General features: G+C 38.2%; 1 protein-coding gene across 5 annotated transcripts in view; it reads right to left on the bottom strand.

The window, feature by feature from the left end:
* Positions 1-24,705, bottom strand: part of NNT (nicotinamide nucleotide transhydrogenase) — a 42,825-nt gene extending 18,120 nt beyond the window's left edge. Inside the window, exons 1-17 of one of the 5 annotated variants that reach the window (XM_036402625.1) lie at positions 24,619-24,705; positions 23,557-23,751; positions 16,285-16,514; positions 14,957-15,174; positions 14,318-14,405; positions 13,614-13,702; positions 12,610-12,797; positions 11,721-11,854; positions 9,791-9,982; positions 8,697-8,850; positions 7,679-7,840; positions 6,785-6,895; positions 5,923-6,068; positions 4,190-4,385; positions 3,371-3,604; positions 1,256-1,416; positions 153-332 (exon numbers count right to left, since the gene is read on the bottom strand). In XM_036402625.1, the coding sequence (XP_036258518.1) occupies positions 153-332; positions 1,256-1,416; positions 3,371-3,604; positions 4,190-4,385; positions 5,923-6,068; positions 6,785-6,895; positions 7,679-7,840; positions 8,697-8,850; positions 9,791-9,982; positions 11,721-11,854; positions 12,610-12,797; positions 13,614-13,702; positions 14,318-14,405; positions 14,957-15,174; positions 16,285-16,514; positions 23,557-23,707 (2,634 nt within the window). In that variant the 5' untranslated portion in view covers positions 23,708-23,751; positions 24,619-24,705. The other 4 variants (XM_054517816.1, XM_054517818.1, XM_054517815.1 and 1 more) reach the window with 4 other exon arrangements.
* Between the last annotated feature and the right edge of the window lie 73 nt (positions 24,706-24,778).

Below are 24,778 nucleotides of genomic sequence, written 5' to 3'. Positions count from 1 at the left end.
TACTGACATCTAGTCCAACAGTTTCAATCAAGAATTTTCTAGTCTGTAAACATCTAACAGTTTGAGATCCATTGGCTTATCTTCCTAAAAAACATGGTTAAAAAGCTTTTTCATTACTCAGCAAACAAGCAGAGTTTCTGTTGACTTCTTACCACACACATGATGTAAGAGAGGATGGCCCCAGAGGAGCCGATGAGTGCACCAACAATGGTCAGCAAGTTGTTGTTCAGGAGAAAGCCCTCAGCACACAAAGCCCATCCAGAGTAACTGTTCAGGACAGTAATAACTACAGGCATGTCAGCACCTCCAATAGCTGCTGTTAAAGTGACACCCTGGAGAAGGAAAGAAAATACTTCACATCAGCAATCACTAAGGAGAACACTCAGAAAAGACACTCAGCCTGCAGCACCGAAAAATAAATATACAGTCATAGAATGGTTTGTGTTGGAAGGGATCTTAAAGATCAGCCAGTCCCAACTGTCCTGCCTTGGGCAGGGATATTACCCACTAAATCATGTTGGTTAGGGTCCCAACCAACCTGGCCTCAGACACTTCCAGGAATGGGGCATCCACAACCTTTCTAAGCAACTATCACGTTACTTAGAGCCTATTCAAGCATTATCAGTGTAGGTATTCAGGCTGAGAATTGGACTCACCAAATCTGCCTTTTCAGAGAGGACAGGAAGGTACCCCATCATTTAATGCTCAGCTGAGTCACATTTTTTTACTTGCAAAATTATCCTACTAGCTCCATGGAACTGTTCATACCATTATGGCATTCATATTGAACAGTCTTGCAGGACTCAGTTTACAGAATGGCAATATTCAAGGTAAATTTTGCAACACTGGCGTGCACTGGCATACTCTGGTGTAAGTGAATGGCAGAAGTTACACAAGGACATCATCTCAAGAGGTTATAATAATAATCTGTAAATCCAGAGCTCTTTTAGATATTTTAGGGATTAGCTTTCTAAAAAGTCTTCTCTAATATCACTCTGTCGTATAAAAAGCTTCGTTAATCAGCAGCTGCAAAAAGTAAGTATAAAAATGCATTCCGTTCTCTGGAACACTTCTGGTTTACACCTAGATCTAGAAAAGTCAGTTGCTACTCGTTACAGCAAGTTACCACACAGGCAGGCACCATGCTCACTGTGACTCAGGATGGCAAAATATAATGCATAAAGAGGAAACTTGCAGGACTGGAGAATAAACGCCGTTTGTAATTTGTTTCACTTTCTACAATTCCTCAACTTACCATTATGGCTGAGAGTGCTGACACAGAACCCAGGCAAGTAATTCCCGTGGTGTAAGAAGGATCAAGCATGTAAGGTATCATCCCACCAAAGCTGGCAGCCAGCAATCCTGCATTCAATGCATGCCGACCAGGCAAGAGCAGAGGTGCAGAGCTCAGGATACCTGCAATCAAACACATTTTCAGACATGAACATGTACATTCAAGGAAGCCTGTTGCTAACGTTCAGAGAAGACTGAATAACTCAGCAAAAGAAAAATTTAAAAAGAAAAAAGGGAGGGGTAGAAGATAAAACAAGTTAGTTGAAGCTGAGATTTTCTGCTGACTCAGAACTGCAATACATTCAAACTTCCTCTATATTCTCAAATATTCTTCTTTAAACTGTATTTACTTCTTATTTCACTGAAGTGCTCCGGAATGGCTAGAAAAATCTCTTTTCCTTTTGAAAAGCCTTTTTATTTTTCCTTCAACAAAGCCCTTCCACTTTATCTCCAGGTCTTTGTATGTTGAATATGACATATAACAGAAGGAAGCTTTTAGCTGGAACTTCTACACAAGGATTATCTCAGTCTCTCAAAAACTGTGTGCTTAAAAAAATATGACTACACAGGTAACACCAAGTACAAAACATTCCTATTTTCAAATGCATTAATTTCACAACTACCCTCAGTCACACAGAACTCCCACAGCTTCCTACATCTGCAGAAAGTTTAAGGGAAAAGGCGGTTCAGTATTTGTGTGATTCAGTTCAAAAAGACAATCAGATTTATTTCATACTAGGGCTTGTTTTTTTTCAAACCACATGACAAAGGGTTGAAACAATGCATGTTTCCCAGTAATTACTTACATCAGAAATAAGTGTCTCATTTAGATTTGAGAAAAAAAATTAATTCTCATTTAAAATTCATTTTAATTTCATTCATTTTAATTTCATTTCATTCATTTTAATTTTCTCATAAAAAATTCAGAAAAGCTGAATTCAAGGGAAAGAATGAACTGACAGTCTCAGCCAGGGGAGTCAAAGTGTGTGACTTACTACCCTTTTCCATACCATAGGATCAGTAGTTTGATAATACAGACAAGCTTCATATTTCATACTATGATGATATGAAAATGCAAGGGAGAAAAAAGTAAACAGAAATAGGAGAGCAGGCTCAAACAGGCAGTGAAGTTTACCAGGAACATGCGCACAAATCACTGAGGAGATACAATGGAGAGAGATAAAATAACTCAGAGGAAATAAATTAATAACTACTTAGCAGAGATACATCAGAAATACATACTACTGACAAATCCTTCAAAAGATTATTAGAGAAGACAGCTTTCCATCCTTGTCATATTTCCTCCTTCAAAGGCTGGTCTCACAAACATTGAAGAAAGCAAAGAGATGTTTCCCAAAGGAACTATTGCAAAGTTAACAACAGGATTAGTAATAGGAAGCTCTTAGCCCAAAATTCTTAGTACAAGTATTATTTCAGCTTCTCAAAAGCTGTGTCCTTACAAAACCAAAAATAAATGCAATAAAGAAACCTTCGCATGCATAACAACCAGGAATTAGTGAGTATTTAACTTAGAAAACATATTTGCTAAAACAGCAAGAGGCATGGCGCATGGAGTCTGTGCAATAGGTAAATAGACAGTGAACTGAATGGTTTAAAGTGAGGCAGCCTCAATACTGCAGGCTGCCTACCTTAATGAAGATTGCAGTGTTAAGAATAAAATCCTAGAAGCATTACTAGTGCTCACTGAATACAGTAACATGAGAGTTTCAATCAAAATTCTGCTCAGAAATACAAAGTTGTGATCATAAAAGTTCATTAAAATGAATTTGAGAAAAAGCATCAGGTAGTGTCTAAACACCAAAGCAACACTTATTTCTAGACAAGATGAATAATAATATGTCAAAGCACTGAAGACAATCTTTCATAATTAAAGCTGTACACAAATTAAACAGAATTAGAAACAAAAAAGTACACTCGTAAAAATTAAACATTTAAAACTTTTACCTGGTCCAAAATACAATGGTTTTTTTCCAATTACATAGCAGTCTGAAAGTAGAGCCAAATCCCAGGGGAAGAAAAACCCTTTAACAAATATTTAATTCTGAGCAGGTCTCACCTTGCAGTTTTCCATATGCAACAAGAGAGCCACTGAATGTCACTCCACCAATGTACGTGCCAAGATACGCCACAATCTTGGTGAGGTTTGCAGCAGGGTTGCCGGAGAAGTGAGGATATTCAATCATGTACTCTGCTACACAAGTGAGCACAGCAGCCAAACCAACCAAACTGTGGAAAGCAGCCACTAGCTGAGGCAGATCTGTAATCTGGATGCGTTTAGCAATTGTCAAACCTATTGAGAGTTGAAGACAGAAGGGAAGTCTTAGAAAACACAGCCCACCTGTTCAGCTAGAAATTAGTACAGGATGGTTCAATGTGCAATGATTACACATACACAAGTCTGTTCCAACTAGAAATCCCTATGGTATTGAACCAAAGGTTGCACATGTGAATTTTGTGCATAATGAAAAATAGAAAGATTAAAGCATATCATGTGCTAAGAAGCTTCATCAAATATTGAGAAATTCATTGTTTTCTGTGACAAAGGCACAGTGTGAAAGATAGAATTTGGCAGTATTTGGTCAGGAACTGAACAGAAGTACAAAGCTGGGCAAGATCATTTACCTCTGGACACAAGTTTTCCTATCAGAGATGATATGGTCCCACTTTTCAGTCAGCACATTCCTTATCACATTGTGAAGCATTAACAAAAGCCCTGACAGTTACAATATTTTGTTCACACAGTTGCCGAATAATTTTGCACAAGCCACAAATGTCAGTTAGTCAATTCACTTGGGAGCTATACTGTATCTTATGTATATACAGGTTGCACATATGCATGCATGGAATATAGACTGTTAGTTCATCATACACATACCTATGGTCCCACCAAGTGCCATTGCACCTGACATCTGTGCCAACAATGCAGGAGTGGGATTAAGGCTTCCAAGAGTTGCGGCTAAACCTCCTGCAACACCAATCATACCCAAAGCATTTCCAAGACGAGCTGTTCCTTGGGTAGACAAACCCGCCAGGGCACCAACACAGCACAGTCCTGAGCCTAGATACATCACCTTTAAAGTAAGAAAAAACATCAGTATAAAGTAGTGACAAATTGCATTGCTATAAAACATCTCTGATAATTACACAAAATGACTGATTTCTCCAGAATGTGTTTAAGTCACAATTCTTAATTAAAGTCAAGAAACTTTACAGGATGAGGTTTTGGCCAATTAAAATGTGATATCTATAAAGATTTTTCCTCCCTTGATGACCCTTTTTTATCTGCAAAATGACTATCAACTAAAGCCAAACCAATGTTCCTCATCAGTTCAGAAGCAACCTTTCCTTTAGCACACAAATCCAAAACTATATGGTCCTCTTCATTATGGGGATAGTTTCATAATTTGTTTATGGCAAATTTGAACTAAGAAATAGCTTTGATAGTTCTGAACTACCAGCAAGAGTGTGGCCAGAAGGAGTAAAACTGTGATCATTCCCCTGTAGTCAGCACTGGAGAAGCCACACTTTGAATCTTATGTTTTGGACCTCTCACTCCAATAAAGAGCAAGTCCAGAGACGGTCAACTGAGCTGATGAAGCATCTGGAGCACAAGTCTGATGAGGAAGGATTTGGGGCTGTTAAGTCTGGAGAAAAGGAAGATCAATGGAGACTTTATTACTCTGTACAATTCCTCAAAATGAGATTGTAGCCAGGTGGGAATTGGTCTCATCTCCCAGGTAACAAGTGAGAGGACAAGAGGAAATGGCCTCAAGTTCATGGGGAAGGTTATATTAGCTATCAGGACATTTTTTTCATGGAAAGCATGGCCATACTTTGGAACAGGCTGCCTAGAAAAGTGATGGAGTCACCATCCCTGGAAGTGTTCGAAAAAACTTGTGGATGTGGTACTTGAGGACATGGTCTAGCAGTGACCATGGTGCAAGGCTGACAGCTGAATTTGATGATCTTAAAGGTCTTTTCCTACATCCTTTTCCTGCAATTAATGATTCTGTGGCATTCTGTAACTGTTGTTTGCTAAAAGTATAAACAAACTTACATGAACTGAGCTATATATGTCCAGATAATTGACAAAACACAAATACATTACAAGCCTCTGCCATAACAGTATGTTTGGATTCACTTTTTCCAAATGCGCAAGGCAATATAAAGTGATTTTTCTTACTAGTAAAACAAATGCAAACAAAAGTTTACTATAAAAAGTGTTATAGGTAAAATCCCTGTACATCCCTCTGCACTGAAAACTGATCCCATCCTTTTTTAACTGTCATGACAAGTTGAACTTTCAGAAACATTTAAAACAAAGTCTGATTTCTGAAGTTACTGTATTATTTAGACGCAGTTTAGGAAAACAGTCCAATAAATAAAAGCACTTGCTATGTTAACACAAAACCAAACAACAACAGAGCTTTTAAAGTATGTTAGCTATATGACTGCAAGATTACAGTTAATCAGCTTCAGATTGGCCTTGTGGGAACATGCAGCTGATGGAAAGACCTTGGATTATTTGTTATCTACTCCTCCACAGAAGAGGCATGAAGAAACTTTACACTGAGCACTGGGCTAAGAGCCACGAAGTTATCGTCTTACTTGTTCAATGTAATAGCCACTGCTGAGAGCAGCTGCATAGCCTCCTACAAATACACCACCAGGGAGCAGGTACAAGTAGTTGTACTCAGGAGGGTCTGTGGGACGTTTGAACATATCCAGCATTCTCTGTGTAACTAAAAAGCCACCTGGACAAAGTAAAGGAGCAATTTAAAAAAAATAAAATCTGAAATCAAGCACATACCAAATTATAAGAGAAATATTTAGTAATACCATATTACCACATGATTCAGCAACCAATAAAGCTAGTAACCTGGAAAACTACATGAAACAAAGGCATAATCAGTGTTAGATTTTGCTGTCTCTTTTAGCCTTTTCAGAAGAAAAGGAGGAATTGCTCTAGCTCCATACTCTGCACTGACTGTAGGATACAGCTTAGTTTATGACTGCACTCTTTTCCCAACCTGCTCTAGCAAAAGCAGTATTTCTAAGTCACGTTGCTCACTTTGTTGCCATTTTATTATTGAAGCTGGGACTTTTGAAGCTCAAAGAAACAGAATTTTGTTCTATGCTGCTAGTATGTATTTCAAGTAGGAAAATTAATACAAGTACAAATCCTCTACAACTACACAGGAAAAAATATTGTATATAATCACCAGCCAAATTTATGAAAGGAAAATGCACATTTAAATAATTCCTAAAAGAGGTTATTCCACAGGGTATGCAAAATATCTACAATAACTACTGTAAAAATTGGAGGGCTGATGGGTTTTTATTGATAAATGATCTCAGAGTCTATTCTCAGACTAGTATTTCTGGAATTATACAATTAAATAACTACAAGAAATTTAAAAATTACACTAGTACTTGAGGTTATCCTCGGGAGAAAAGCTAACATTCATACCTGCAATATTGACTGAAGATATAAAGGTTGAAAGCACTGCTAGGCTTTGGGAAATGTCTTGAGGGAGATAGTGTCCTCCCATCAGTACCAGCCCACCAACTGCAGTCAGACCTATTTAGAAGAGATGAAAGTGTTACTGGAAGAGGTTACTGTGTAACCTTAAAAGGCTCTACACCTGTAGGAACTTTCCTTTCAACTGTTGGACAAACACCAGTCAACTCAAATTTTGACCCCTACTTCACACATTAATGCTTAAAAGAAGACAACCACAGTCTTTTTTAGGAATACAAACAAACATGCTTCAAAAGAAAAAAAAAAGAGTAAATTAATGTAGTTTTGAAGAACAGTGTCCCTGGCACAGAATTAGCCAAGTACTTGTTCAATAAAAAAACCTTTGTTCATAATAATCAAAGCAGATCCACATATAGCCAAACACAGATACATAAAATCTTACTTATAAGAATTATGAATTTTATGGGTATTTTAGGATTTATTTTCTTTTTTCCCCTCTCTCAAAACACATAGTTTGAGTAGATGAATAGAAGAATGTAAAAAATAGGAAAGATTAGTTATTTTCAGGGCAATCTTTTGAAGAGATGGGAGAAAAGATGTGGTCTATGAAAGGAGACTGCATCACTCCAAGTAAAACAAACTTTTAAGCAAATAGGTCAAGTGTAAAAATTACTTAGGGAAATTAAAAGGATATCAAAAGGATAAATTAAAACATCACATTTGCCTTTCTTTTGAAAAAATCATACTCTCAGAAATACATTGTTTCAGGTGTCCTTGCTATTTATGAAAGTAAACTCAAACATGCACAGCAGTACTAATTCAGGTAAAAGGAGTTGTGCCTGCTTCAAGTAGAAAACAAGAGGCTGTGTGACAGCCACTTACCTGAGATAGCATTAGTCACAGACATGAGTGGGGAGTGCAGAGCAGGAGTCACACCCCACACTGTGTGGTACCCCACTATCCCAGAGAGGCCAAACGTTGTCACCATTTGTGTGAAAGCATCATTAGGTGCTACAATGCCCAGCCCTAACATACCAGCTAAACCTAGAAGGAAAGCACAGGAAAGCTCTGTAACTTTTCAATGACTTCTTACATTTAAACTGTATAAAACAGGAACCTAGTACTGACACAAAAGCAAAACTGAGTTCTCCGCATGGACTGGTTTCAAAATCAGGGAGATAATTTTTTCAAATACACTAAGTTCTTTCTTTCCTTTGTAACAGAAAATAAAGCCATAAATATAATCCACACATATTTGTTACACATGGACACAATGCAGCAAAGATAGGTTTCTACACCAACACTGAATCCTGTCACTCTCTTGTTCTGTAGAAAAAAATGTAGAAGTCACAATTATGTTGAGATATTGCTTGGATGTATTAAAGCATATGTATGAAGAACAAGGATTAAAATTAAGATTACTGAATTCATTAATTACTTCATGCAAAAATTCTGATACACCGAGAGTAACAAATGAAATGAAGAGCCAATGTTTATTTGTCATAGTAAAGTCCTATTTCCAATACTTCAGTAGACTGTGGCCATTTAAGTCTCACACAGAGAGAAGAAAGCAAAAGCCATTGAACTGAATCTGCTGCAAAGTAGAGGCACAGTCCCTGGCAGGAGTCCTAATACTTAAGTAGAGTCAAACACATGTATATACAGATAACCAGCACTTATTGAAATGTCAAATACTTATGGTAAAATTTCAGAAGTTTTATTTTCCCTCTCAAGCAGAATTGACTATTACACTATACTGATTTTGCACCAGGATACACCAGCCAATCAATTGCTCCCCAAATAGCTATTCAATTAAATGAGTTAGACGATGGGTCATTCAAAAGTATTAGCCAAATGAGAAGTACCCTGCACTGATTCTCCAGCTATGGAAGATGCCTACCTGCTGTGTATATAGATGCAGTAGTCATGGTTTTTCTAAAAGGTGTAATAGTAGCTGCTTTTTCTGCTTCTAGCTCTGCTACAGTCTTCTGCTTCACTGGTGCTCCCTGAGGAATGTTTTTTGGTGGAGGTGCTGGGAAAATCACTTTGCCATCCTGACAAGAGACATTTACAGTTATGCCTAGCATGGTATATGCTTAGTACTTTTCTTCTCGATCCTGCAATTCAGGCAAGTGCTAACATCCTACAGTCATGCCCAGGAACAGGCTCTTTTTCTGCACCAGCAGAAGTTTGCAAGGCATGACCAAGTTAATCATACTGGTCTACACATTCTTCAGACAAGATTTGATATTAGTGTCCAAGAGTACCTGGTGAAGACACAGCACAAGGCTCCAGGGCAGAAACAAGAGAAAAGCAAAGAGATAAAGTTCCTTAAGTGGAAAACATCTAGGCAAAATAAAACTAAGTCTTGGAAATAACAAAATCTGCTACAGATGTGAACTGTAATCACAGCCTTTCCAGACCTCAGATAGAAACCAAGGATGATATCCCACATTCCTTGTCAATCTTCAGGCCTCTGTGGAGCTATCAGCACTGAGCTGTACTCACCACTTCAATGACCTGGGAGAGCTGAAGTCTATGCCATGCCCTGAGTTTTTATTTTATTATTTTCTGATAAAGCTTCAATTTTTTGCGTATTCTAGTTTCACCATTTTTCTCTCTTACTATAAATGGAACACTTTTTTTTTTTAAAGGGAAGAATGTTTTTCTGGAAGAATGTTTTGGTCTGGTAAAGTCTCAAATATGTTTTAAATAGCTATGTTTTTATCACACGAAACACACAAACTTTATCTTTTTCCCTCTTTTTCATTAGTAAATACATTAGGTTTAACCTTGACAAGAAGACAAGACTAAAAAGAAACAGAGGAATTTTCAGCTGAATAAACACACCATTACCCATACGCTCCACCAAGCCACCTCTGAAATCTGCTGACATGCAGTATCTCTGAACACATTTTGAAGAGACAGAAATTATAAATGATAGGTCTGTACTCACAAATTAAGAGAGTATTTATAGAGTATTTAGTGGCTCACCTTCATTACTACAGTTCCTCTAATAACATGATCCAGAGTCCCATAGTCGAAGTCATCTTTTGGATCAAAGTAGAAGTTCTCTTTGTCAGGACTAATAGCTTTTAGAAGTTTGATAATATTATTAGAATAAAGGGTACTGGCCTGAGTAGCCATTCTGCTAGGCAGATCTGTGTACCCAATGTGTGTAACACCCTGAAAAAAATCCAAGTAAAATAATAAGGATTTGTACAATCTCTGAAAAAGCGTCATCTCTTCCAGTACATCCTTCTAGAGATATCTATCCAAACTGTATAATTTATCTCGGTTTATAATCTCAACTAAATTGGTTACCTGCAGCTCTGATCCTACTAAGTCAGGGAGATCACTCACAATAGCTACAGAATCCAACATGATCAATTCAACACCTTAAACTCTATTAGCAACAAGATTTCACAGAGAGGAAGACATATTGGTGCAAGAGCTTGTCTTCTCCAAATCCTACATTCTCTCAGAACCTAAATTCTTTAAGCAATCAGGTAACAGATCCATCCACCTAATGCTTGGCATCTTCTCAGTTTTTCTGGAAGGCAGGGACAGGAGACAAGTTTCTGTATGCCACTGGAGTGAAGGGAGCTCCCTCAGAGCCGTGCAAGAGATATGTCTGAGTTCACATGTATGTAAAAATGTAGCCTAATATATCCTCACTGCTTAAAGAACTAATGAGAACTAAAGGATATCAGGTTTTAGAAAAGAATGGGAAGCTGAGGCTGGCATACACTCTGAGGTGTTCAAAAGCAGGTATGTGTTAAAACACTGCTCCCACAACTTACAGCTAAGATCCATACACGCTTCCAGAACTCTGGCTTCATAATGCAATGCTCTGGCGCAATCCTAATAGTTCTGCACTGCTCCTGTTTTCCATAACACAGAGCCAGTACACTAAATCCAGGGGTAATACTCCTCTGACTAAAAGTGTTCCATATAAACCCTTCATGCAAGTATCTGCTTACTTCTCTTCTACATTCTCTAGTTTCAGGTTTTAAGCAATGACATCAAAAGCCCTAGAAAGCCACAAAGACAAGTGCAACATGTGGTTCTTTGATATAGACAAACAGAATTCTGCCTATGTCAATGACAACCATGGCAGCAGTGTCCTACAGGCTTCCCAAATAAAGGCATTATATCCTTGCATTACCAAATTACACTCTAGGAAATCTGCTACTATAAATCTCATCACCCAGATTTCTGTAATTGTTAGCAGACTTCCCATAAGCACCAAAAACAAAACCCAAAAAGCAGAAAGACAAGTTCTCAGCTGAGCAAATGAACACTGGAGCAAAACCAAAGTAGCTCAGTCCAGACCAAAGGACTTTCTTTAAGGAACCAATTTATGCTACATCTACTTTGGGTTTCAAGTGCTTTGGATACTGTATGGGCGACACACTCGCATTACTGAAGATAAAGAAAAGCAAAGTCAGCACACTCCTGAAGCTGAAACAGTACTGAGTAAGCCAGAGACTTTGTACTGAAGTAAACACCGAGAGTCTGAACCTGCTTAGCTTTGCCTATGACAGGAAATGTTAACCTCCAGCCATGGGAGGTGATAAGCAAATCAAAGAACCTATTGCTACTGCTGTATTTTTTAGCTAGACCAAGAAAGAGATATCAAATCCCACCTTCAACTCAGAAGAGACAAACACTGGACTTGGAATTTTAAGTAGCAAGAATTCTGTAATATCCATAAACAACCAAATTAACACTATACAAAGGTGTTAGTTTCTTTAAAAATATTCAAATTTATGTATTTAAATAGTGACCAAATGCAAATCAAAAGGATTACTTCAGCCCAAAGCAGCTGAGAGACTGTTGAAAATCCAGCTGCTTATTTTCAGCATGCAGTTTACAGTTTTGTTCAGAGGACTGAGAATGAACTGTAGATTAAAATGCTCACCTTATGAACATACATTTCTCCAGGCTTTGTAGTCTCAATATTTCCTCCTGCTTCTGCAGCTAAATCCACAACAACTGAACCTTCCTTCATAGATTCAATCATATCTTTCTTAAACAAGATTGGAGCTTTTTTGCCTGACAAAACAAGGCATAGCAAGTTAAACACAAAATACAGCTTTCTATCTATTGAGCTTAGGAGATGACTCTTCTTTGCTCTATATATAAGCTTTAATTTTGTAAGCAAAATTTTTAAGTAATTGGTACCTAGGATAAAAAAACCACAGAAGTTTTTTTTAGAAAGACAGAAGAAGTGTTAGAACATCCTGCTCCAAAAGCATACAGGAAAGTTATGCATGGTAGGCTACCAAAGATAAGTCAAATTTTGCCAGCAAACTGACAGTCTTAACATCCAATCTTACCATTTCATTCATAACAAAAAAAATTTAAAAAAAAAAGAGCCACCACATTGCCAGCTATTAAAATAGAGACATTGTGCAACACAAAGCACTAAAATCAAAGCTCTACTTTACTATGTTTCAATTACAAAGGACAGTTGCATTTCAGTCAGACTTGTTTCAGTGCATGAGTTGTATAGAAGAAGTAGCCATGATGCAATAGATAAGCAAGAGAATTATGTATTCTCACTTTATTACTAAATACTCCTTTTTTAGTAAGAAAAAACATGACGGTATTTGATTCATACTGATAGTCTATGAAAACAAAAGTTGTTTAAAAAAAAAAGGACACACTTTAAAACCAGGCCTTTATCACAGATGTGTAACGGTACACACAGACATAATTCATTAACACCTCTGTTTTCATGCAGATTCAACCTCAAAATACAACTTACCTAGAAGAATAAAAATTGTCATTTTTCACATAAAGCATACCTGGAATAAGTGCTGTAGTGATGATAATGTCAACATCTTGGCACTGTTTGGCAAAGAGTTTCATTTCAGCTTCAATAAACTCTTTGGACATTTCTTTAGCATAACCACCTTGTCCCTCTCCAGATTCCTTTATGTCTACTTCCAATGGCTCAGCACCAAGAGACTTGAACTGTTCCAGAGCTGCAGCTCTAGAAAAAGAAAATTGTAGTTGAGGGAAAACCAACTCTTTAAAAATGCATCATGACTTTACCAGTGGTTTTAGTAGCAATCTTCAGACAAGAGATGTAAAACTTATTCTAGTATTAAGGAGACCATAACAAAAATGCCCAGCTTTCTGTATTCAGTGCAAAAAATAATTGCTTTGATAAATTTAGGTTCCGGTCAGACTTGAATAAGGAATGAAGCCACCCTATGATTTCCGGTCTAGTCAGCAGAGTTGCTTCAAGAAAAACTTCAAAGCTGAGGCTCTGCTGATTAACTCTCCTCGTGCATTTCTGTTGTCATGACTTGGTCAATCTAAAGCCCAAACGAAGGAACCAAAAATGGGAGACAAGCACAGAACCAATGACCTTATCTTTAAACTGTGAGATGGGAAGTATTATTAATTCTTATTTTCACAGGGAAAATTACCAGGGGGTGGGTGTTTGAAGTTGTGGCTTGCCAATATTCTGTAATTTATTTTGCATCATATGACATCACATTTAAAAAAGAGACTAAATTTCAGTGTTAGGTGAACAGTGACCACATGCAGAGAATTAAACATAAATGTCCTTGAATCTCAAGTTAGAAGTATCAAGAGTGCTTAAGAAGGGAATTAAAATAAAAATGGAAAAGTTTTAGACAGATTTTAAAATTAATAAAACATGAAGGACTAATAATGGCATGAAAATAGTAGGAAGTTAATTATGACTCAGTGTAGTAAAAATTATTTCACTCTAATACAGCCATAAACAACTTAATCTTCAAGTCATTTCAGATTGGTATTACAATTTTCACACCCTTACCTAGTATCAAATCCACGAACCACTGCACCCATAGATTTTGCTGCTCCTGCAGAAGCCAGGCCAGCAACCCCTCCTCCGATGATCAGCACCTAAAATGATAAATCTCATTAACCAGCCATTTAAACTAGATACCTTATGATAAAACCAAATTTAATTGGGCAGAGCTGCCCCACATATCCAACAGTTTAAAAGCTGTAACTCCTAATTACACATATCTAAGAGGCAACTCTTCTGTAGCTAACAGTTTCACCAAGTAAACATAGGTTTTCTCCTTGATTTATCTTCCTTTTTTTCTTCCCTAATTCTACTTTCATTTCTCTTCAACCCAATCCACTTGTAATTCCAATCAAGTAAATCTTTCCATCGCACTCCTCAATGCACCAGAAATACCAATATCTCTGAATTTTCTTAACTGCTTTCTTACCCTCTCCTACTTTGAAAAAAAATAAATCCAACCCCTTACAGCTAATCTGATGTTTAAAACTAAGCAAGTTTAAATAAAATTCAAATTATTCTATTATTCCCCAAACAAAACCAGAACAGATGTGAACAAAAAGTGGTATGAGAATAATTACAGTAATTGCTGAAGTCTCTAGAAACAGCTGAAAGAGAGGAAAAAAACCTTTTAACATAGTTTCAGCAACAGCTACCTTTGCTCCGAAATTCACATATTCTTTTGCCACAGTGTGTTTAATTGCACATACCTTTGCTGGAGGAACTTTACCAGCAGCTGTGATTTGACCCGTGAAAAATCGACCGAAGTGATTTGCTGCCAGGACCACAGCCTTGTAACTGTCAATCAAGGATGAACACATATCAGTGCTTTCTCAGATTCAGTAAATTCCATTCATTACATCAATCTAAAAGATGAACATTTGACCACAGTATGTGTAGGATAAAGCAAGCTTAGTATTTTACAACTGAACACAAGCTTAATAGTCTTTATTCATATTTCTGTGGAGACATCTGACAATATTTGATCTTTTGTTTGTAACTGCCACAGTAATTGCATTCACACTGGGTGTTCTTTGGGTTAGTTAGCTCCTAACAACATCAGATCCCCATTACAGACAATCTGTATTCAACAGAACTTAGTTCAGAGCAAAAAGGTACTAGACAAAACAGTCAAGGAATTAGAAGAATTGTGTTCAGTTTTGTTTATTTTAAAAGCACTGCTCTGATCTGCTATAAAGCTAACCATAAAAAACTTTAACACTACCCTGCTTGAAACAGCTCTGCATGAAAATAGAGATGTAGAATCATTTAGATATACCTAATATCAAAGCCAATGATTTTAATCCAACTATACTTAATGAAGCAAAAAAAAAAAAAAAAAATCATACCCAGCAATGTTGGCCATGGAGCTAAGTGCATCATATCCCTGAGCAATGGTGACCCGTGGAACCTGATCCATAGCCAAGACAGTAGCTTTTTTTTCTGCAAGCTTTTTCAGGAGGTCTGGATTTTGTGCTGGGTAGATAAAACTAATCAGGGTTGCTGCTGTCTTAAAAAGATCTGCCTCATGTACACCTAGAGATGAGTTATATATAGGAGCTCTCACCTGAAAAAGACAGAAGTCTCCAAGTTAATCAGAGGAAAGAAATCAGAACACATTCCACTTACTTTCTCTCAGGTTGCAGTCTATCCATTCCCATCCAAAAAGTACAGAAAGAAGAAAGTACATCAAAGGCTATTTACACAACTGAACTGAGTAACTGCACTTCCCAGCTGCAGTCCACATCATGGAATTGGCTCTAGGTGGATTGGTGACAGGGCAAAAATTGTCAGCACACACCTTCACAAAGATTTGATGACTTCTAGCTAGCAGTCGCTTGCTTTTGTAACAGACAGCTACCCTCAAACCCACCATTTTTAAGCAAAATGATTACTCAACAGATATGACAATCTCTACAAACTAAGAATCACTAATAAGGTCACAGTGTATGACTATATATATACAGGGCGTTTCATGCCAGATGTCCAGCAAACACTGATCTTCATCTATATTCACTTCTGAGTTTCTCACTTTTCTCCAAACAGAAACCTACTTAAAAGCATTGTTCACAAAGCAGCTCACAGAAATTCAATGTTCAATGCTGATGGGATAATTTTAAACAGAGCAACTGAAGGAAGTCTCAATAAGGTAAAGGTATTTTTCTCTTTTTTTCCCTTCAGGACTCTGCACAACCTAAGACCCCTCAAGTAAGATTGCTTTTAGCTCTTTTCTCAAATTTTTAAAAACACCTTTGCTGTGGAATTCAGAGAAGTTACAAAATCATATTTACTAAACCCCAAACCATGCTATTTAAAGAGTAACTAGAATTACATGTTAGCAATTTTGGACAAAAGATTTCTTAGAGCAGGGATTTCATCTGACTAGATTCCAGAACTAGTCTACCTCACTCTAGAAAATATAACAACTCTTAGGTAGTTAAAAACTTGTTAGAGATATTATCCACATTTTTTCAACACTCTCATTTACTTTTTTTTAGTGTAGGTGCATGCCTGAGCTATTAAAAAAACCCCAAAACTCAAATCAGAACTCAAAATGGAAAACACTAATTTAAAGGACCTTACTTACTGAATTTTCCACAGATTATCAGAAAAAAAAAATTGCCTATACATTTCTCCAAAAACAATGTAATAGGAAATATACTAATAAAGCAATTACTTTCACAACCAAATCAGAAGCCAAGACTTCCTTGGTCCCCTGGATCTTTGCTCCAACTTCTCTGTAATGGTCATCAGAAAATTTGGAAGCTTCTCCAGCACCAGATTCCACCACAACATTGAAGCCTTGCTTAACCAAGGCTTGAACTCCAGCTGGTGACAGAGCCACTCTCTTCTCATTCTCAAATATCTCCTTGGGGACACCCACAGTCAGTTGTTTATATGGAATTCCTGTAAGAGTGGCAGGTAAGACAGCATTAGTTGTACTAAACATTAATTAACTGGTATAAGGGACACTCTCCAATGCGGTACAGACACATGCAAACACGTCACAGTTAGCAACTCTCCCTCCTAAGGGAGGAGGAAGCAGAATGCTATTTCCTAGGAACATCTTTTACATTTCCTTAAATTACACCATCTTCCTAGAGATCCTTTTCTCAGCAATCAGCAGGTGAGCACAATCAGCCACACAAGCAGTAACAAGTGTTTGGTGCAGTTCATACTCATTGTCGTTTACACAGCTCTGATTGTGTAACTGGCATTCTGATTTACACAATACCTGGTGTACCGCTGATAACACATGCTGCCTCAGGCCAGAATTTAAATCGCTTTCCAATCACTTCCAGGTTATTGTGAAGAAAGAAATAAATGAGCTTGAACAGTGGAACTGCATTTTAACTGAATATGTTTGTAATGTATATCAAATTATGCCAAATTATTGAATGCAACATACACACCACAAAGTACATTGAAAGATATAACTACATCAATAAGGTACTCTAAAAGTTGCCACAGAAATGAAAAATGTGAATTCAGAAGTAGTTGAAGAATGAAGGAATATCCAGCTACTAGTTTCTTCAAAGTATTTATCTTCAAAGTTATTTCCTTGTCTTAACTTGTTCAAAGCTCCACTAAGTAACACCAGGAAACTGCTGAAGCTGAAATTTATGTTTTAGTTAAAGTTTTCAAATTACAAACATCTAACTTTATTTGAGTACAATTTGGGGGCTTTCAGTCTCGTATCTGAGAGATAAACTTCTCTGATCCAAACAAGTGTTTAAATACATTATTTATGAATACACAGGCTCAAGCAGAATAATCATACATAAAACTATTACATTGCTTTAATTACACTGACAGCATGCAGTTCAACACATACACTGAATCCTGTACCAGCTTTCACTTACATCTATCCAGAATTCAAACCTGGATTGTGACATTACTATGCAAGACATTTACACCACATGAATATTAATAAACAATAATTTGAGCAATCTAAGCAGTCACTCATATTAATGATCAAGCAACAACAACAACAAAACCCACCAAAGAAACCCCAAACCTAAAAAAGGAGAGAGAGTGAATGAGAGGCTTGTTTAAAATTACAAATCTCTTTTTAAGTTGTCCAACAATACTGTGTATTGTGCTACAAAAAATTGTACCAAGCAAAGAATGCAAATTTTAGGAAGGCCTCCTTTTGACTTTGAGATAGAAACAAGTAAAAAAAACCCTAAAAACATACTACAATATAAGAGCTTTGAGGAACTAGATTTAGATTTAAAATATCAAAATAAATTATCTGTGAAATTGAACCTGGATTACAATGTGCCTAAAGTCAGCAATCTGAAAATGCTTTTGGTTAGAAATTTTCAAGCTACTGTCAACTTACTATGTTCTGAAAAACCAGTACAGAGCTGCTAAGAACTGGTACTTAAACACCTAATTATACTTCTCAGCCTACTAAAACATTAAAAAAAAATATTAATACATCCAACAAGACAGAATGACAGCTCACCAGACAAAGAAGATCATTACTTCTAATTGCTGCACCAGGGGAGGTTTTACTGAACCACAGGAAGTTCAGGTTGGACACCAGAAAGAACTTCTTCACTGAAAAGAAGGTTAAGCACTGGAATGGGTTGCTAAAGGGAAGTGGTCAAGCCAATATCCCTGGAGGTGCTCAAGGAACAACTGGATGTGGCACTTAGTGCTATGGCTTAATTGACAAGGTGGTGTTCAGTCAAAGGTTGGACTTGATCTTAGAGGTCTTCTCCAACCTTAATGATTCTATGATTCTAATTACTTCTACTTTTTGTTTTAATCTTTGCCTTTGAAATTTGACTAATAAAATAGTAACAAATAATTTAAAGATAGAAGTGTTTTGATGTTTTATATGTTGCAGAACATCTGAAATATTTTAATCACAAGACAACACTCAGATTCAGAAAAACATACATTCATAGAACATAAAGCCAAAACAGGATCAAGAATGCACATCTAAAACAACAGATCCACAACGGTAACAGAGCTTTGCAATGATTTGTTCCACCAGCATACATCAAATCTAAGCATTACCGTGCAACTCAGGCCATACCCACCACAGCAGCACTAACCACTTGTTACCAGCTGTGGTAACTGTTGCTGTCACTCAAATTACTCTTGTCATTTGAAGAGACTTTTCTCCTCATCTCTTCTAATTACTACACAATAAAGTACTGCTTCTGATTTTCACTAAATCAACTCGGTGCAAATGAGCTCTCTTGTCTTTTAGAAGCAGGAATGAAACCTAGAAGATTGAAATTTGTTAGGATAACAGGGACCAACCAGAATTTCAGAGAGGAAGCAGCTCTAGGGTAGGGTAGGATGCAAAACACTTTTCAAAAAGCACTTTAGAAGAACTAAAGTCCTAACTACCCTTTCTCCTTTTGGAAGTTCTTGTAGCACAAGAATGCCAAAGGGGAGGAAAGGAAGGGGAAAACATGGGGGAAAATAGGGAAAGGGAAAAACAAAGGGAAAGGAGGAAGGAAAAAAGGGAGGAGAAAGGAGGAGCAAACAGGGAAAGGAATAAATTATAGCATAAAGGAAATAGATAACTGCAAATTTAAAGGTACAAAGACATTTGACTAAAGCTTTTATTTTTCTCAAGCAAATCTTCTTTAGCTCCTAAGGCTCAAATGACAACACATGCTTCTAATTTCCTTTTGCTCATTTGCTTCTGTGTGGAGTATCAGAATAGAAGAGTAAATGGCTAGGAGTAAAAGGCCAGAAATATACATTCACTAGATGCCAGGTGTGTTTCCTCATTCCTCACTTCTTTCTTTATTGGTACATCTTGCATGCAATAAAAATTAGTACAACTTTTTCAGATAGAAAGTATTTGCACCTTATTTAGTAAGCAGAATGATCACAGACCAGCACTGAGGAACATGCTCTTCTCAGAGCTTTACGAGATCAAAGCCAAGATAAATATCCAACAAGTCTCATCTGCCTACCTACCTTTCTTCTCTATCCCACTACCAGAACTCCAGCAGTCCATAAATATAAAAGCAAATGAGTACATAAGCAAACTGTCAGTTTGCCAGCTTTTAGCTAGAGTAGGTATTGGACGTTTTTCAAGTAGACTGCCCTGAGCTTCCACATGATTCAGCACCAAAATGGAGCAGATATCTACAGCTCATGAAAAACAAAGATCTATCTTAAAACTGCAGTACAGGTCTTGGGAAGAAAGGGTTAAAAAGTGGAACACTGGCACTGATGATTTCAAAGCTCCCTTTCAGCTGGACATAACTCTTGATAAGCCTGTGTGAACAGCAGGTCTGTGATGATTTACTGGTGCCTGTGTCTCTGCTTGTTTTTCTCTGCCCGGGTGCTGCTTCAGCAATACCCTGTTAGCGAAGTAATGGAAATAAATTATAAATTTACCCTTTGGATTCTAGACATGACTTTATGGCTGTCCCACCTGCCTTTCTGTGCTGACATACACAACAGCGTATGATCAATATTTGAGCTGGAGGAAGCTTTGTGACTAACACAGATTTGGTTTGCTGGTTTTGGATTCAGCAATTTCATTAAAGTTGACAGTTTTGAAAGGTTGAAAACTAATACTATAAACTTAGGACCTTGATTTAGTTTTTATTTTGAGGAAGCCCATCTGCTATCCCTGCCAGGGGTTTAAAGTCATGTTACAGTGTGAAGGCTACAAATTGTCTCTCTAATCCTTCATGTCAGGTAATCTCTTTAAGTACTGCCTTGAGTATGTTTTAGTGCTGCTTTACGACATCATGGACATCTTCCAAATACTGAGTGATATTACATACCTGGAGCACCTTTTTGACTCATTAAGTTTTTAAATATATTGAGTAGAAGATACACAGTACTTAGATTCTGCCACTATCAGAAGTAGAAACATTACATTTCACAAGTCTTAGAATATACATTCCAGTGAAATGCTCTGGCATATACATAACTTAGAACTTCAAAAAACTAGCAAGAAGCCACTCTCTCATTCCTATACTACAATCCTAACTGTGTAATGAAGACATTGTGAAACTTCAAGCAAACAAAACTACAACTGTGACTTTCTCCATGTAACTTCTATCTACAAGAATCTTAGAGAAGATTATAAGTCAAAACTTTAGCAGAAAATACAGTTTTTTGATCTCCTTAACCTGACTTTGGGAAGTAGTCTGCAACAAAACAGGATCAACCAATAGAAAGTGACTTAGAGAAAAGATAAAGGAGAAGTTTTGACTATATGCCACATGTTCTGGGATTGAAAACAGGATGCCTATTTTTAGTGTTACTCTAATAACCTTTAAACAAACCATCTCACCTGTCCTGGAGATGAGGACATATTCCGAAGAACAGCAATATGATGTTGGCAAAAAGAAAAAAAAACGGTACAGAAGATTAAACGAACACCTGATCCCTCCTATTACATAAATAAGGATTTTTTTTTTAAAAGGGAAATTAAAGGAGAATATTTCTTTGTTTATAAATAAAATAAAGCTTACCTAGAGAACTAATTAAAAATGAACTGCTACAGGTTTAGAAAAGAGCAGGAAAATTTAAGAAAGAAGCCTCAAAATAAAAAGGATATTTAAAATCCCGAAATAGAGAGGGGTAAAAGTCATAGAGCTGTAGGACAAACTAATCTGGAAGGATACTGGGAAACTCAGTCAGTCACTCCATATGCATCTTTCCCAGGGCTTCAGAAAGTTTTGTACCTGTTTCTGAAGTAACTGGTCCTAGTGACTACCTGGCACAGATTATGGGAATACTTGTTTACATCTCTTTGAAAGTTCCTATGTTTCTATTAAGCAAGTAGCAGCATAATAGCTGGCAGTAAGCAAATTATCCATGCTCCAAGTTCACTTTTCAGCTGACTCTATCTCCGTATTTCTTCTCCTCAAGCAGCTATTGCTCTTGCACATAACATAGCCTGGATGGAATGAAAGCTAACCTGAGTAAGTAATAACTACAGCCTTAAGAAGAATCACCGTGACACTAGTCTTTTCAGAAAATTTACTCTTCTTGCTAATACAGTGATTTTACCAAGTGTTACAATAATCAAAGCTATTTTCTGAAAGACTAAAACACAGTTCTTTTGAATCTGTTCCATTTTGATTCAAGAGCACTTAAAAAGTAAATATAAGTAATAGCCCTGCTTCTAATTTGTCATTAAATTGCTGTTTTCTCCTTGATTTGTCCTCTACCAAATGACAAATCACATGTTACCAAAGCATACTACAAGGACAGCTTAATTATCAACCAAAAGACTACCAAACTTGTAATTCTTCACATTAAATACCTGCATTTCATGAATATTACTAATCCTTAAATAAGGGCTTCCACACAACAGATTTGACAGGGCAGCACTGAGCATTTAAACATGACACTAATCAGAATTCTTCATCCTTGTGGGAAAATTTTTCAAAAGTTATTTTTAAAAATAAGAAAATTCACACACACAGAGTAGCATACCAATTTCAATAAAACAGAAGAGACTCTTTAGTTTCATCATGAAATTTGCAAAGCCAAATACAAAATTGATTCCAAACTCAAACAAGGACACTTACCTGGGATATTTGAGAAAGAACTTTGAACCTAGTTTCCTATGTTCCAGTTTATGCTCCCAGCCAAGGGACAATCTGCCATATGAAGACTGACAGATGTCTCTTTCATTCTGATATTTAATGTGGGAAAAAAACTGAGAGCATCTCAAATCTATCACAGACATTCTGGTTTCAACACACAACTGTGATACAGATTTACCAGAAGCCCTCGGAGTAAAGAAACTTCCCCTCATGACATTTCTTTGGAAGTTCCAAAATCTTCAATCACCAAGTTGAAAGGACCACAAAATGCACCATTTTCTGTTAGTACTGCCACAAATTCTACACAATGCAGGCTTCTCTGAACTACATGCTACTTTTGTGTCCCATGTTTTCACTAACAGACACTTCTGTTTCCAGCAGCACTACTTTCCTTATACTCTCAAGTACCTAATGCAGTTACCTACTGTCTACATTTGGAAGAACCAAATGTCATGTGTGCAATCCATCCAACTCTCCACACCAATCTTTTGCAGACTAAGATCCTACATCTCCACAGAAGCAAGGTCTCTAAATTCCAAGGGACACATGACCCATTCAGTAATAATGGGCAAAAATAGCATTAAATCTGCATTAGGTATTCTTCAGTCTTCCTTCCAACTGTCAGGTTATATACAGTATAGAATAGAGAAAAAAAATTGTCAGGTCTGATCTTCATGTACCAAGCTCATAGCAGAAACTGGAAATAAGAGTCCCCCCCTTTCCCAGTTTTTTTTTTCCTGAAAATACCAGAACCCGTCCATTATCTGCTGAAATGCAATTTTTTGCAAATACACTAACAAACCCTACACGTGAAGATACATATCAATAGTTTTTCAAAGTGATACAATGTGTTTCCTAAACGAAGTTAAGAGGTTTTTTTAAGATTGGATAATAATGTCTACATATACTCATGCTAGCAGATGCTGTCCTTGTGAGGTCTGTATTTTCTCACATGCATGCAAATAGTTGCACTACCAAAACTAATGAGGAACTCAGGATTTGAACTAAGAAAAGCATTTATTTAAATACTTCCTTCAAGCAAGGAAAGTATTAGCTGGAGCTCAAACCCTCTAACCACAAAAACTACATGGATCCAAAGTATTTATAATAAACACAAACACCTTCTGCGTAAGACCTATAAAGCCAGACTAAAATTGTGCTGCAACTGACTCAAGTATGCTGTTGACATGATTTAAGAGTGCTCTTTCTAAGTCTAAGACTAAAATTGTGCTGCAACTGACTCAAGTATGCTGCCGACATGATTTAAGAGTGTTCTTTCTAAGACTTTCTAAGTCTTTTCTGTACTAATGCAGATCTGAAAGAAAGAAAAAAGAAAGAAACCATTTAAATTCATGTTTTAAAATAAAACATTGCTTACAGTACTTTAATCAATTTACCTGGCTTTGGAGCTGCCTGAGACCCAAGCACCTGGTGGGTTCTAAACATTCGCAAGCACAGCACCTTTGCAGAACGTGCCTTCGGCGGGAGCACATTGCCAAAAACAGGAGCTGAGCATCCACCCACAGCAATACGCAGAAGGCTCGCCATTGCACCCAGACCTCACAACAAATTCCTTGCCACGTATGGAACCCCTACAGCAAATGTGAAAACAAATCAAGAGTTATTAATGACACTGCACAGAAGGCATGTAAACGCAGCAGATTTAGAACCAGTCGACTGCCAGTAGCCACGAGACAATCATTCCTCACCACCTTTATCTTTCAGGCTAGGAAAAAAACCACTTTTTTTTTTTCTAAATTAGGTAAGACTGCTCTTAACCAAAGCAACTGGCGTGACCAGCCGCGACCCGGGATCGCATTTCTGCGGCCCAAGGCCATTTGCTCTTTACACCGTTTCTTTAAAACGGGAACTTTGGTACGGGAAAAGTGCGGCGCCCCAAGGCACCAAACAAACGACTCCAATCCGTGCCACAGCTCCCTCAGGAGTCACCCTGGGTGGGACACAGCTTGGGAGGCGCAGCAGAGCGCGCACTCGGGGCGGGACACCCCGGGCAGCGGGCAGGGAAACCGGGAATGTGCTCTTCGCCCGGAATCCCGCCGGGCCCCCGCAGCAGCGGCCCCTTTTCTCTGCCGTCACTATTTATAGCCCGCGGCCACCGAATGACCTTGGGCGGGCGGCTCGTCCCCCGCCATGCACCGTCCCCGCTCGGGGGACACCCCGCAGCCGCCACCGCCCCGCTCCCGGGGACCCCTTCCTAGGCCACCTGCCTCCTCCCGCACGTCCGTCCCGACACGCTCCCCCCCTCCTTCCCTCCCTTCCCCCCGACAGCGTGGCACCGCTGTCTTCTCCCTAACAGCGGGTGGCCCCCACACGCAACAGGAGAATGAGGCGGTGCCGGCGCAGCCCCTCACGACGCGGCGCACACGCCCCGCGCGGAGCCCCGCACACGCTCCTCCCGCAGCCCCGCACCGAGCCCGCACCGAGCCCGCTCCACGGACCTCCACAGAGAGCTCCGCACACCGCAGCAGCCCCGCACGACGCCGCGCTCCCACTCGCGGTGCCGCCGCCGCGGCTCCCACCGACCTTGGGGCGGGGTGGGGGCGGGCCCGTGCCCGCCAACCCGGAAGGACTGAGGGGCACGCGGGGGTCGGGCGGCCG

The sequence above is a fragment of the Molothrus ater genome, chromosome Z (genome assembly GCF_012460135.2).
Source record: "Molothrus ater isolate BHLD 08-10-18 breed brown headed cowbird chromosome Z, BPBGC_Mater_1.1, whole genome shotgun sequence".
NCBI classification, from domain to species: domain Eukaryota; kingdom Metazoa; phylum Chordata; class Aves; order Passeriformes; family Icteridae; genus Molothrus; species Molothrus ater.
This window is presented reverse-complemented; position numbering and strand designations above follow the sequence as displayed.